The sequence below is a fragment of the Hemiscyllium ocellatum genome, chromosome 50 (assembly GCF_020745735.1).
Source record: "Hemiscyllium ocellatum isolate sHemOce1 chromosome 50, sHemOce1.pat.X.cur, whole genome shotgun sequence".
Classification (NCBI taxonomy): domain Eukaryota; kingdom Metazoa; phylum Chordata; class Chondrichthyes; order Orectolobiformes; family Hemiscylliidae; genus Hemiscyllium; species Hemiscyllium ocellatum.
The window spans coordinates 181759-196018 of record NC_083450.1 but is presented as its reverse complement, the minus strand read 5'-3'; the positions used below and the strand labels follow the sequence as shown (position 1 = coordinate 196018).

The following is a 14260-nucleotide window of genomic DNA, read 5'->3' as shown; positions in this document are numbered from 1 at the left end:
CTGTGTGAGGTGCTCTGTGTGAGGCTGTCTGTGTGAGGTGCCCTGTGTGAGGTGCCCTGTGTGAGGCTGTCTGTGTGAGGGTGTCTGTGTGAGGTGCTCTGTGTGAGGCTGTCTGTGTGAGGCTGTCTGTGTGAGGTGCCCTGTGTGAGGCTGTCTGTGTGAGGCTGTCTGTGTGAGGTGCCCTGTGTGAGGGTGTCTGTGTGAGGCTGTCTGTGTGAGGTGCTCTGTGTGAGGGTGTCTGTGTGAGGGTGTCTGTGTGAGGTGCTCTGTGTGAGGGTGTCTGTGTGAGGTGCCCTGTGTGAGGGTGTCTGTGTGAGGGTGTCTGTGTGAGGCTGTCTGTGTGAGGTGCCCTGTGTGAGGGTGTCTGTGTGAGGCTGTCTGTGTGAGGCTGTCTGTGTGAGGTGCCCTGTGTGAGGCTGTCTGTGTGAGGCTGTCTGTGTGAGGGTGTGTGAGGGTGTCTGTGTGAGGCTGTCTGTGTGAGGGTGTGTGAGGGTGTCTGTGTGAGGCTGTCTGTGTGAGGTGCCCTGTGTGAGGCTGTCTGTGTGAGGCTGTCTGTGTGAGGGTGTGTGAGGGTGTCTGTGTGAGGCTGTCTGTGTGAGGGTGTGTGAGGGTGTCTGTGTGAGGCTGTCTGTGTGAGGCTGTCTGTGTGAGGGTGTGTGAGGTGCCCTGTGTGAGGCTGTCTGTGTGAGGCTGTCTGTGTGAGGTGCCCTGTGTGAGGGTGTCTGTGTGAGGCTGTCTGTGTGAGGCTGTCTGTGTGAGGGTGTCTGTGTGAGGGTGTGTGAGGGTGTCTGTGTGAGGGTGTCTGTGTGAGGCTGTCTGTGTGAGGGTGTGTGAGGGTGTCTGTGTGAGGGTGTGTGAGGGTGTCTGTGTGAGGCTGTCTGTGTGAGGGTGTCTGTGTGAGGGTGTCTGTGTGAGGGTGTCTGTGTGAGGGTGTGTGAGGGTGTCTGTGTGAGGGTGTGTGAGGCTGTCTGTGTGAGGGTGTGTGAGGGTGTGTGTGTGAGGGTGTCTGTGTGAGGGTGTCTGTGTGAGGGTGTGTGAGGGTGTCTGTGTGAGGCTGTCTGTGTGAGGGTGTGTGAGGGTGTCTGTGTGAGGCTGTCTGTGTGAGGTGCCCTGTGTGAGGCTGTCTGTGTGAGGCTGTCTGTGTGAGGGTGTGTGAGGGTGTCTGTGTGAGGCTGTCTGTGTGAGGGTGTGTGAGGGTGTCTGTGTGAGGCTGTCTGTGTGAGGCTGTCTGTGTGAGGGTGTGTGAGGGTGTCTGTGTGAGGGTGTGTGAGGGTGTCTGTGTGAGGCTGTCTGTGTGAGGGTGTCTGTGTGAGGGTGTCTGTGTGAGGGTGTCTGTGTGAGGGTGTGTGAGGGTGTCTGTGTGAGGGTGTGTGAGGCTGTCTGTGTGAGGGTGTGTGAGGGTGTGTGTGTGAGGGTGTCTGTGTGAGGGTGTCTGTGTGAGGGTGTGTGAGGGTGTCTGTGTGAGGCTGTCTGTGTGAGGGTGTGTGAGGGTGTCTGTGTGAGGCTGTCTGTGTGAGGGTGTGTGAGGTGCCCTGTGTGAGGCTGTCTGTGTGAGGCTGTCTGTGTGAGGTGCCCTGTGTGAGGGTGTCTGTGTGAGGGTGTGTGAGGGTGTCTGTGTGAGGGTGTCTGTGTGAGGCTGTCTGTGTGAGGGTGTGTGAGGGTGTCTGTGTGAGGGTGTGTGAGGGTGTCTGTGTGAGGGTGTCTGTGTGAGGGTGTCTGTGTGAGGGTGTGTGAGGGTGTCTGTGTGAGGGTGTGTGAGGCTGTCTGTGTGAGGGTGTGTGAGGGTGTGTGTGTGAGGGTGTCTGTGTGAGGGTGTCTGTGTGAGGGTGTGTGAGGGTATTACAGAATGTTACATGGATTCATGCAGCTTTTCAGCAAAATGAAATATAATTCTGCGAGTACAAATTCACCCACAAACTTGTGTATGTGTGTGTGTGTGTGTGGGGGGGGGAGGGGCAATGTGTTAGAGGCGGGGCGTTGGAGGGCGGGATGGCCGACAGTGCGGGGGGTGGAGCCTGTCCCTCCTCCCGGCGGGCAGTGCGGGGTGAAGTGGGTGGTGCTTGACCCTCCTCCCGGCGGGCAGTGCGGGTTAAGCCTGACCTTCCTCCCGGCGGGCAGTGCGGGGGTGATGCCTGACCTTCCTCCCGGCGGGTAGTGCGGGTTAAGCCTGACCTTCCTCCCGGCGGGCAGTGCGGGGGTGATGCCTGACCTTCCTCCCGGCGGGCAGTGCGGGGCGGAGCCTGACCTTCCTCCCGGCGGGCAGTGCGGGGGTGGTGCCTGACCTTCCTCCCGGCGGGCAGTGCGGGGGTGGTGCCTGACCTTCCTCCCGGCGGGCAGTGCGGGGGTGGTGCCTGACCTTCCTCCCGGCGGGCAGTGCGGGGGTGGTGCCTGACCTTCCTCCCGGCGGGCAGTGCGGGGCGGAGCCTGACCTTCCTCCCGGCGGGCAGTGCGCGGCCATGGCGATGCCTGAGGTGGGTGGCTGTGGTTCGGTGTCGGGGAGAAGCCTCCTGTCGGGAGGCCTCCTGGAGCTGCTGAGACCCGCCGTGGAGGAGGTGGATCATCAGGTTCAGGGAGTGAGGTGAGGCCGGGGTTTGGGTTTTGGTCGGAGCCGGGGGCCGGGGAGCGGGGCCGGGGGCCGGGGAGCGGGGCCGGGGGCCGGGGAGCGGGGGCCGGGGGCCGGGGGCCGGGGAGCGGGGCCGGGGGCCGGGGAGCGGGGGCCGGGGGCCGGGGAGCGGGGGCCGGGGAGCGGGGGCCGGGGAGCGGGGGCCGGTGTCTCTTCCTCATTTTCCTTCCGTTTGTTTCAGGGAGAGTCAGCTGGATCTTCGGGAACAAATCGACAATCTCTCGGCAGGTGAGACCGGGGGGGGAGAGAGTGGGTTAAAGGTCTGTGTGAAGGTTTGTAGCTCGGGGCTCGTTGTGGTTCTGTTCCCCCCCCCCCCCCCCGAGCTGGGAGTGTGTGTCCCCCCCCCCCCCGAGCTGGGAGTGTGTGTGTCCCCCCCCCCCCCGAGCTGGGAGTGTGTGTGTCCCCCCCCCCCGAGCTGGGAGTGTGTGTCCCCCCCCCCCCCGAGCTGGGAGTGTGTGTCCCCCCCCCCCCCGAGCTGGGAGTGTGTGTGTCCCCCCCCCCCGAGCTGGGAGTGTGTGTGTCCCCCCCCCCGAGCTGGGAGTGTGTGTGTCCCCCCCCCCGAGCTGGGAGTGTGTGTGTCCCCCCCCCCCCCGAGCTGGGAGTGTGTGTGTCCCCCCCCCCCCCGAGCTGGGAGTGTGTGTGTCCCCCCCCCCCCCGAGCTGGGAGTGTGTGTCCCCCCCCCCCGAGCTGGGAGTGTGTGTGTCCCCCCCCCCCCCGAGCTGGGAGTGTGTGTGTCCCCCCCCCCCCCGAGCTGGGAGTGTGTGTGTCCCCCCCCCCCCGAGCTGGGAGTGTGTGTGTCCCCCCCCCCCCGAGCTGGGAGTGTGTGTGTCCCCCCCCCCCCCGAGCTGGGAGTGTGTGTGTCCCCCCCCCCCCGAGCTGGGAGTGTGTGTGTCCCCCCCCCCCCCCGAGCTGGGAGTGTGTGTCCCCCCCCCCCCCCGAGCTGGGAGTGTGTGTCCCCCCCCCCCCCCCCGAGCTGGGAGTGTGTCCCCCCCCCGAGCTGGGAGTGTGTCCCCCCCCCGAGCTGGGAGTGTGTCCCCCCCCCGAGCTGGGAGTGTGTCCCCCCCCCGAGCTGGGAGTGTGTCCCCCCCCCGAGCTGGGAGTGTGTGTGTCTCTACCCCCCCCCCGAGCTGGGAGTGTGTGTGTCTCTACCCCCCCCCCGAGCTGGGAGTGTGTGTGTCTCTACCCCCCCCCCGAGCTGGGAGTGTGTGTGTCTCTACCCCCCCCCCGAGCTGGGAGTGTGTGTGTCTCTACCCCCCCCCCCGAGCTGGGAGTGTGTGTCCCGGTCACACTCTCGGTGGTTGGGAGCCTCCTGTGAAGCGCTTCTGTGCTGATTCCCCCGGTGTTTACAGCGGCTTGTCTCTGCCGCTCCCGGCTGTCAGTTACTGCCCGCTGCAGGGGCCAGTAGATCGGGTCCGGGTCGGTGTGTCTGTTGATTGAATCAGTGGGTGAGGGCCATGCCTCTAGGAATTCCCGGGCTGTTCACTGTTGTCCCGGTCAAACTCAAAACCAAGAGCTGACGTTTCAAGTCTATAACAGCTTTGACAAAGGGTCAGTTAGACTTGAACCGTCAGCTGTTTTCTCTTCTTACAGATGCTGCCAGACCTGCTGAGATTTTCCAACATTTGCTCTTTTGGTTTCAGATTCCAGCATCTGCAGTAATTTGCTTTTGTCTGAAAGGTTTTGGTATGAACACTGTGCAGCCCTATCCTCTTAGTTTCTGTTCACAGATGTTAATCAGATCCTGGGATTTGTCCCATTAATTTCAGTTCCATTAATTTCCTCATTATAGATTATTTACTCAAGCTAATTCTGTTTAGACCCTGTATCTGATCCTCTGGTAACTGTAAAATCTCCTTCTCTTTGTCCCTTGCAAGTTTGTTTTCTTAATCTGTTTTAGCCACTGTAATGCAACCATTTGGTTTTTGTATTTGTCCTATTCTGTGATATCCATACTGTTCTAATTGCTTTTATAAGCCTTTATTTTAATTTTATGCTGTCCCATATCTCCTCAGATGTCCTTGATTTTTTTTGAGGTGGAATATTTCCTCGTGATGGGTTCCAGCTGCCCCTGAATAGCATCAAATGTTTATTGGAATACCCTCGCTGTGCCTCTGTTTTGCCTTCCAGCAGAGCTCCTAGATTACTGCAGACCGTCTCTGCTTCATCCTATTAAACTCTACCTTAAATCTAGAAATCTAGTGTCTGACCTCTGCTTGTTTCTTCAATCATTTTATGATCACTTTGTCCTGGGTGTGGTAGGTGGCAGAGGGCCAGAGATGCAGAGAATGTCTTGACTAGGGAAACATGACACAGTTCTGAACTCAGCCAAGGGAATCTCGACCCAGCCCTCTGTCATGGGTTGATTTGGGTTCATTTTCTAGATTCAAGTTGTGCTGAGGTGAAATCCCCTGATAGAATTCTGATCTGCTTTGGATAACCAAGTTTCTGACCTGACCTGACCTGATCAGCAACAGCCGGGCTCAGTTTCTGGCTAAGTAAGACAACAGTGCAAGTTCCTGTTCTGAATGAGCTACTTCCAAATTTTGTCATAGTGAAAACCTTAGCACCCGCTGTGGGTGAGCAAACTGAAAACTTCATTCTGTTTTCACAGTTCACACTTGGATTAATTGTTGTTGATATGTTCACAATGAGAAGGTTGTTTCTGAGTTGGAATATGTTTGAAGCCAGTGTTTGTTTTGGTGTTTTTTCTTTTTCTGTTCAGAATTGTATAGGATTAATGAAGACCAGAAAGTGTCACTTGACCTGGACCCATACGTTAAAAAGTTGCTGAATGCCAGGCGGAGAGTGGTGCTTGTGAACAACATCTTGCAGAATGCCCAGGTAAGACCAGCTGGTGGTGTCACCTGAGCCTTTACAGTCAGCGAGAGTTGGCAGGTTTGTAAATTGTTAGATGTACAGAGTTTCAGTGAGCAGACCGGTGATTAGTTTGAAGAAACTTGGGAATGTTTAATATCAGTGGGAGATTGTTGTCTTTTAGCCTGGGATTGCAGGGAATTGTCTGGAGGAAAACTCCTGTTTTATAACTTCCCCAGAAATATGTGTTGTCTTACAAGTTGTCTTTTAACAATTCGTAGGAACGACTGAGACGGTTAAACCACAATGTCGCGAAGGAAACAGCTCGTCGTAAAGCCTTGCTGGAGTCTGGATTACTACTTCCTGGTTCTCCAAGCAAATGAAGACCGCTTGTGAAAATCCAAATGACCACAAACTGCTGCCGTTAGTGAAGATGCATTGACCTGTCTATCGATTCACTCAGCATGATGCTTGAAGCACACAAACCAAGATTTAATTGATAGCTCATTTGGAGTGGAAGTGGGTAAAGGTTCAAACCTATCACAATAGTGTACAGTTCCTAATCTCAGTTATCGATCACAGAGGCCTCATTTGGTACAGCCCAAATAAACTTCATCTGAGGTCTGGTCTGTTTGGACAAACTTGAATTATGGAATTATAAGACCACTGCATTGAGCTTAAATATAACATGCACTGAAGTTTATCAAATGCTCACTTACTGTGAGTAATGTCACACCTGTCAGGGGAGAAAGATTTAATTTTTGCAGCTTTTACATGTGACACTTCTTGCTTATTAATGTCCAAGTGAATATGGAGCTCTATCCCTTCCAAGTGACTGCCCTGATACCATTGCTACAATGCTGATTTACAAACTGTATTTAAAAGACTTCCTTAATGTTAATCCAAGCAATACTGATTCTGTTTGACTCATATTTGACCATTTCTCCAGCAAGAACTAAAGCCTTTCCTCTAATTGGTAATATAGTCTGTCCTGTTACAAAAACTGCATTTTGAGGTTATTATAATTAGGTTCATTTTGGCTCTTCTACATTGGATAAGTTATAATTGGTCGTGATGTCCTTAGGAAGTACTTCATGGAGTGAACGTTCCAAACTTTAATTATGGACTGAGTCAGGAAAAAGTAGAATTCTGGATTCAACGTGTCTTTACTTGGTTTCTTCTCAAAACATCCTGGTTTTCATATACAGTCATAATTTTGGTAGCACCTCAATCAATTATGTAAAAAAGCAAAGGTTAGTTTGTTTCCAAATCTTGGCTTGAGTTTGCGTCAAAGCACACAAACAAGATGGGAACGAAGACCCGGGGTAGATCATTCGCCTGTTGTTGTTGTGTGGTGCTGGAAAAGCACAGGAGGTCAGGCAGCATCCAAGGAGCAGGAAAATCGATGTTTCGAACTGGAGCCCTTCATCAGCAATGTTTTGTGATGATGAAGGTCTCCGGTCCGAAATGTTGATTTTTCCTGCATCGCGGATGCTGTCTGACCTGCTGTGCTTTTCCAGTAACACCCCCTCGTCTCTGATCTCCAGCATCTGCAAACCTACTAGATCATTTGCCTCCTGAGACTACTGTCCCATGAAATGGCCTTTCTGTCTGTTACATTTTTATACTTACATGTTATCACCATTTTTTTTTTGGATATTCTGAGCTTGATAATAACTGTCATTTCTGTCGGAGACATTTACCTTTGTTTGCAACCCTTTCAATGTAAGTTTACCTCAGTTGGAGAAAGTCTACAAGATTCTGAAGTGATTTCAGGGAGTTCGGTTGGAAGCTAAAAAGCAAGATGAGCAGAGTAGCAATCTCTGGCTTGCTACTGGTGACATGGGCTAGTGAAGTGAAGAATAGCAGGGGTTGTGTGGCAAGGAGCGCTTCAGACACGTTGATCTTTGGGGGTACCTTCTGGGGAAGGTGGGACCTATACACGAAGGACAGGTTGCACATAAACTGGAGAGGCACCAATATCCTGAGCAGGAGATTTGCTGGGGCACTTTGGGAGGGTTTAAACTCATTTGGCAGGGGATGGCAACTCGAACTACAGATCTGAGGAAAGAGTTGGTGAACGGGCAAACATAGAATGCCCGTCTGTCAGGAAGGATAGACAGTTGGAAGGGCAAATGAGTGGATTAAATTGTTTGTTTCAATGCATGGATGGTCGGGAATAAGAATTATGAACTTAAAGCATAGATCAGTCCTTGGAACTATGTAGTTGTGGCCATAACTGAGAGATGGATTTCACGGGGGCAAGAATGGTTACTGGATTTCCAGGGTTTAGAATGTTTAAAAAGAACAGGGAGGGGAGTAAGAGTAGGGGGAGTAGTATTGTTAATTAGAGAATGCATCACAGCTGCAGAAAAGGAGGTTGTTGAGGGTGGTTTGTCTACTGAAGATGGATGGAAGACAGGAAAGGAGCAGTCACAATTGGGTGCTATCTATGGACCATCCAATAGCAGCAGAGAGATGGAAGAACAGGTTGAATAGCTGATCTTGGAAAGGTGTAACAAAATTGTTGTTATGGGTGACTTTAATTTGCCCAATATTGATTGAAACTTCCTTACACCAGATGATCTGGATGCAGCTGGTTTTGTCCGGTGTGTCCAGGTAGGATTCCTGACTCTCTATGTAGGCAGGCTGACCAGAGGGGAGGCCACATTGGATTTGGTGCTAGGCAACGAGCCAGGCCAGGTGTCAGATCTCTGTGGGAGAGCATTTCAATGACAGTGACCATAACTGCCTCACCTTTACCATAACCATGGAAAGGGATAGAAACAGACAGTGTGGGAAGGTATTTAATTGGGGGAGAGGAAATTATACTTCTGTTACATCGGAGCTGTGGAGCATAGATTGTGGACAACTGAGATGGGAAAGACAACAGAAATAGTGATACAGATGTACAGCACGGAAACAGACCCTTCGGTCCAACCCGTCCATGCCGACCAGATATCCCAACCCAATCTAGTCCTACCTGCTAGCACCTGGCCCATACCCCTTCCCACCCTTCCTATTCATATACCCATCCAAATGCCTCTTAAATGTTGCAATTGTACCAGCCTCCACCACATCCTCTGGCAGCTCATTCCATACATGTACCACCCCCTGTGTGAAAAAGTTGCCCCTTAGGTTTCTTTTATATCTTTCCCCTCTCACCCTAAACCTATGCCGTCTAGTTATGGACTCCCCAACCCCAGGGAAAAGACTTTGTCTATTTATCCTATCCATGCCCCTCATAATTTTGTAAACCTCTATAAGGTCTCCCCTCAGCCTCTGACGCTCCAGGGAAAACAGCCCCAACCTGTTCAGCTTCTCCTTGTATCTCAGATCCTCCAACCCTGGCAACATCCTTGTAAATTTTTTCTAAACCCTTTCAAGTTTCACAACATCTTTCTGATATGAAGGAGACCAGAATTGCACGCAATATTCCAACAGTGGCCTAACCACTGCCCTGTATAGCCGCAACATGACTCCCAACTCCTGTACTCAATATTCTGACCAACAAAGGAAAGCATACCAAACGCTGCCTTCATTATCCTATCTACCTGCGACTCCACTTTCAAGGAACTCAGAACCTACACTCCCTAGGACCTTACCATTAAGTGTATAAGTCCTGCTAAGATTTGTTTTCCCAAGATGCAACACCTCACATTTATCTGAATTAAACTCCATCTGCCACTTCTCAGCCCATTGGCCCATCTGGTCCAGATCCTGTTGTAATCTGAGGTAACCCTCTTTGCTACACCTCCAATTTTGGTGTCATCTGCAAACTTACTAACTGTACCTCTTATGCTTGCATCCAAATCATTTATATAAATGACAAAAAGTAGAGGGCCCAGCACCGATCTCCTTGTGGCACTCCGCTGGTCACAGGCCTCCAGTCTGAAAAACAACCGTCCACCACCACCCACTGTCTTCTACCTTTTGAGCCAGTTCTGAATCCAAATGGCTACTTCCCCCTGTGTTCCATGAGATCTAACCTTGCCAATCAGTCTCCCATGGGGAACCTTGCCGAACGCCTTACTGAAGTCCAGATAGATCACGTCTACTGCTCTGTCCTCATCAATCTTCTTTGTTTCTTCTTCAAAAAACTCAATCAAGTTTGTGAGACATGCACAAAGCCAGGTTGACTATTCCAAATCAGTCCTTGTGGGGGCTGTTTTAAGGAGCACTTGAGTGTTGGATAACTTTGTCCCACTGAGACAGGCGAGGAATGGTCAGGTGAAGGAGCCTTGGATGACAAGAACAGAGGAGCTTCTTGTCAAGAGGAAGGAGGAAGCTTGCTTCAGGTTGAGGAAGCAAGGATCTGGCACAGCTTTAGGGGGTTACAGGGTAGCTGGGAAAGAACTAAAAAATGGACTTAGGAGGGGACACGGAAAAGCCTTGGCAGGAAGGATTACAGAAAACCCAAAGGTGTTCTACACGTGAGGAATAAGAGAATGATCAGAGAGGGTAGGGCTGATCAGGGATGGTGGAGGGAACTTGTGCTTTGAGTCTGAAGAGGTAGGGGAGACCCTGAATGAGTTTTTGTTTTGCTTCAGTATTCACTAGAGAGAGGGGCCTTGTTGATATGTGAGACCATTGGGGCCAGGTTTGAACAGATTGATATTAAGGAAGTAGATGAGCTGGAAACTCTGGGAAGCTTCAAGATAGATAAGTCCCCTGGGCCAGACTAGATATTTCCAAGGTTACCACGGGAAACGAGGAATGAGATTGAAGGGCCTCTGGCGATGATCTTTGCATCCTCACTCTCCATGGGAGTAGTACTAGATGATTGGAGGGAGGTGAATATTGTTCCTCTGTTCATTAAAAGGAATAGAGAAGTCCCTGGGAATTACAGACCAGTCAGTCTTAGGTCTGTGGTCAGCAAGGTACTGGAAAAGATTCTGAGAGGTAGGACTTATGATTATTTGGAAAAATGTAGTTTGATTAAAGATAGTCAGCATGGCTTTGTGAGAGGCAGGTCATGTCTTACAAGCCTTATTGAGTACTTTGAGAATGTGATGAGACAACTGATGGAAGCCAAGCAGTGGATGTGTTGTACTTGGATATCAGTAAGGCATTTGATCGGGTTCCCCATGGTAGGCTCATTCAGAAAGTTAGGAGGTATGGGATTCAGGGAAATTTGGCTATCTGGACACAGAATTGGCTGGCCGAAAGAAGACAGCGAGTGGTAATGGATGGCAAGTATTCAGCCTGGAGGTTAGTGAACAATAGTGTCCCGCAGGATTCTCTTCTTGGGTCTCTGCTCTTTGTAGTTAGATGAGGAAGTGGAAGGGTGGGTTACTAAGTTTGATGATGATACAAAGATCGGTGTGTTGTAGATAGTGTTGAGGGCTGTTGCAGGATCCTACATGACATTGATAGGATGCAGAGCTGGGCTGAAAAGTGGCAGATGGATTTCAACCTAGATAAATACAAAGTGATTTATTTGGAAGGTCAAAATAGAATGCTGAATACATGATTAAAGACTGGATTCTTGGTAGTGTGGAGGAAGAGAGGGATCTTGGGGTCCATATACATCCCTGAAATTTGTCATCCAAGTTAATAGGGCTGTTAAGAAAGCGTGTGGTGTTTTGGTTTTCATTAACAGGGAGATTGAGTGAGTTTAAGAGCCGTGAGGTTATGCTGGAGCTCTATAAAGCCCTGCTTAGACCACACTTGAAATATTGTTTCCAGTTCTGGTTGCCTCATTATAGGAAGGATATAAATGCTTCAGAGAGGGTGCAGAGAAGGTTTACCAGGATACTGCCTGGACTGGAGGGCTTGAGGGGTTTGGATTTAGGGATCTGGGCGATAAGGTTAGGGTGGTCTGAGAGGGAGACCTGCAATAGGATTAAAGTGGATAGTGTTAGGGCTTTAGGTTGCAGATTGCGGTTAGTCTCTGTCTCCACCTGGGTTAGGGATTAGTGGTGCTGAAAGAGCACAGCAGTTCAGGCAGCGTCCGAGGAGCAGTAAGATTGACGTTTCGGGCAAAAGCCCTTCCCTATCCACCTGGGTTAGGGCAAGGTTTGGGGTCATTTGGGGTAGGGGTTTGGATTAAGGTCACCTGCATTAGGGTTAGGATGGCATGTGTTAGGGTTAGGCCTGTGCTTTAGGATTAGGGTTGGGGTTAGGATGGCCTGTGATAGGGATGGGGTTAGGTCTGTGTGATCGAATTAGGGGTTTTCGAGTTAGGGTTAGGACTGTGCGATAGGGTTAGGCTTAGTGTCCTGTGATAGGCTTGGGATTAGGGCTGTGAGGGTTAGTGTGGCCTATAATAGGGTTCAGGTCAGGGTTAGTGTTAGTCAACTGCGTTAGGGTTAGGATGGCCTGTGTGATAGGGTGAGGGTGATAGGTTAGGGACACCTGTGATACGGTCTGAATTCTAGTTAGAGTTGGGGGTCAGGGTCACCTGCGATAGTGTTATGGGTTAGGGTTAGTCTCCAACCTGTGATAAGGTCAGAGTCACCTGTGATAGAGTTAGGGGATCAGGTTTAGGGTTAGGTTGATTAGTTTTACGGGTTTAGGGTTAGGGTGGTCTGTGATACAGTTTCGGGGTTAGGGTTATAGGGATAAGGTGAGAATTAGGCCTATGCAATAGGAGTTAGGGTGAAGTTTCAGATTAGTGTTAGGTTTTGGGTTAGGGCTAAGTTTAGTATTTGGGTTAGCTTTAGGGGTAAGGTTAGAGTTAGAGGTAGGTGTAGTGGTAGCATTAGTGTTGGTATTTGGCTTAATGTTAGGGCTAGGGTTAGGACTGGCTTAGGGTTAGGTGTACGGGTAGCTTAGGGTTATGGTTAGGATGAGGCCTTGGGTTACGGTTTGGGTTAGGGCTAAAGCTAGGGTTAGGGTCAGAAAAGAGCAAAGAAAATTTAAATCCCAGGAAGAGGACCTTCAGCCCTTCAAGCCTGTGCCAATCCAAATCCACTGTCTAAATCTATCGCCCAATTCCTAAACATCACACGCACCATAAGTGAATCTACCATGCCTCCCTCTACTACTTCTGCTGGCAACGCGTTCCAGGCACGTACCACCCTTTGTGTAAAGTACTTGCCGCGTGTATCTCCCTTAAACTTTTCACCTCTCACCTTGAGCATGTGACTTCTTGTCTTTAAATCCCTCACCCTGGAAAAACATTATCTCTATCTACCTTTTCTATACCCTTCATGATTTTGTAGACCTCAATCAGGTCCCCCCCAATCTCCTTTTTCACTCATGAAAACAGTCCTAATCTACTCAACCTCTCTTCATAGCTAGCACCTTCCATACCAGGCAACATCTTTGTAAACCTTCTCTGCACCCTCTCCAAAGCGTCCACATCCTTTTGGTAATGTAGCAATCAGAACTGTACAAAGTATTCTAAATGCGGCTGAACCAACGTCGTGCGCAATTTTAACATGACCTGCCAGCTCTTATACTCAATACCCCATCTGATGAAGGCAAGCATACCATATGCTTTCTTGACCACTCTATCCACCTGTGCAGCAACCTTCAGGTACAATGGACCTGACTCCCAGATCTCTCTGCTCACCAACTTTTCTCAAGGCTCTTCCGTTTACAGTATAGTTCGCTCTAGAATTAGACTTTCCAAAATGCATCACCTCACATTTGCCTGGATTGAACTCCATTGGCCACTTCTCCACCCAACTTTCTAGTATATCTATATTCTCCTGTATTCTTTGACAATCCCCTATGCTTTCTGCTATTTCGCCAATCTTCATGTCATCTGCAAACTTACTGATCAAACCAATAATGCCCTCTTCCAGATTGTTTATGTATATCAGGTTTTGGATTAGGGCTCAGGCAAGGGTTAGGGTTTGCATTAAGGTTAGGGCTAGGTTTAGGGGTAGTGTTAGGGTTAAGGGTTAGGGGTCGGTGTAGTGGTTGAGTTAGGCTTATGTTTAAGGTTAGGGTTAGGTTTAGCACTACAGCTCGATCAAGAGTTACGGCTAGAGCTAGGGTGAGGGTTAGCGTAAGGGCTGGGATTAAGACAAGAGATAGCATTAGGGTTAGGGCCTGGGAAAAAGATTCGGTTTAGGGTTGGCATAATGATTAGGGGTAGGAATAGGGTTAGGGTGAGGATTAGTGTTAGGGTTAGGTCCATGGCTCGCACTAGGATTATGGTTAAGGTTGCAGTTAGGGTTAGGGTTATGACTAGGGCTAAGTACAGAGTTAGGGTTAGTGTTTAGGTTATAGTTAGGTTTACGTTTAGTGTTAGTGTTAGGGTTAGTTTTAGTTTTATGGTTAGGCGTAGGGGTAGGGTTAGATTTATGGTTATGCTTAGTGTTAGGATTGGGGTTAGGGTTAGAGTCTGGATTATGGTTAAGGGTAGCGGTAGGGGTTGGGTTCAGGTGCGGTTTAGAGCTAGGGCTAAGGCTAGTGTTTGGGTGAGGGTTAGGATTAATGTAAGGGTTATGGTTAGGATTGGGGTAAGGTTCTGGTTACAGTTAGGGTTAGAAATACAGGTAGGGTTAGGGTGAGCGTTTGGCTTAGGGATAAGGCTAGTGTTAGGGTTTGGGCTAGGAGTAAGGTTAGCGGTTGGGGCAGTGTTAAGGTTAGGGGTAGGTGTAGTGGTCAAATTAGGGTTAGCGTTAGGCTAAAGCTAGGGATAGGGTTAGTTTAGGGTTAACATAGAGGTAGGTTTAGTGTTAAGGCTAGGGTTAGGGATAGGTGTAGTGGGAGTGTTAGGGTTAAGTTGGGTTATGTTTGGGGTTAGTGTCAGAGTTGGGGCTTGGGGTATGGCTAGGGTTAGAGTTAGGGTTAGGTTTAGCGTAAAGGTTAGGGTTAGTGTTAGGCTTATGTTTAGGGTTGGATTTAGGGCTGCAGCTTGTCCAG

General features: G+C 50.1%; 1 protein-coding gene across 1 annotated transcript; it reads left to right on the top strand.

The window, feature by feature from the left end:
* Positions 1-2420: 2420 nt before the first annotated feature.
* snapin (SNAP associated protein) lies at positions 2421-6417 on the top strand. Its single transcript, XM_060820638.1, has 4 exons — positions 2421-2578; positions 2805-2851; positions 5346-5464; positions 5719-6417. Exons 1-4 carry the CDS (start codon positions 2457-2459, stop codon positions 5818-5820), a joined length of 390 nt encoding a protein of 129 aa, XP_060676621.1. The 5' UTR covers positions 2421-2456; the 3' UTR covers positions 5821-6417.
* Positions 6418-14260: the final 7843 nt, after the last annotated feature.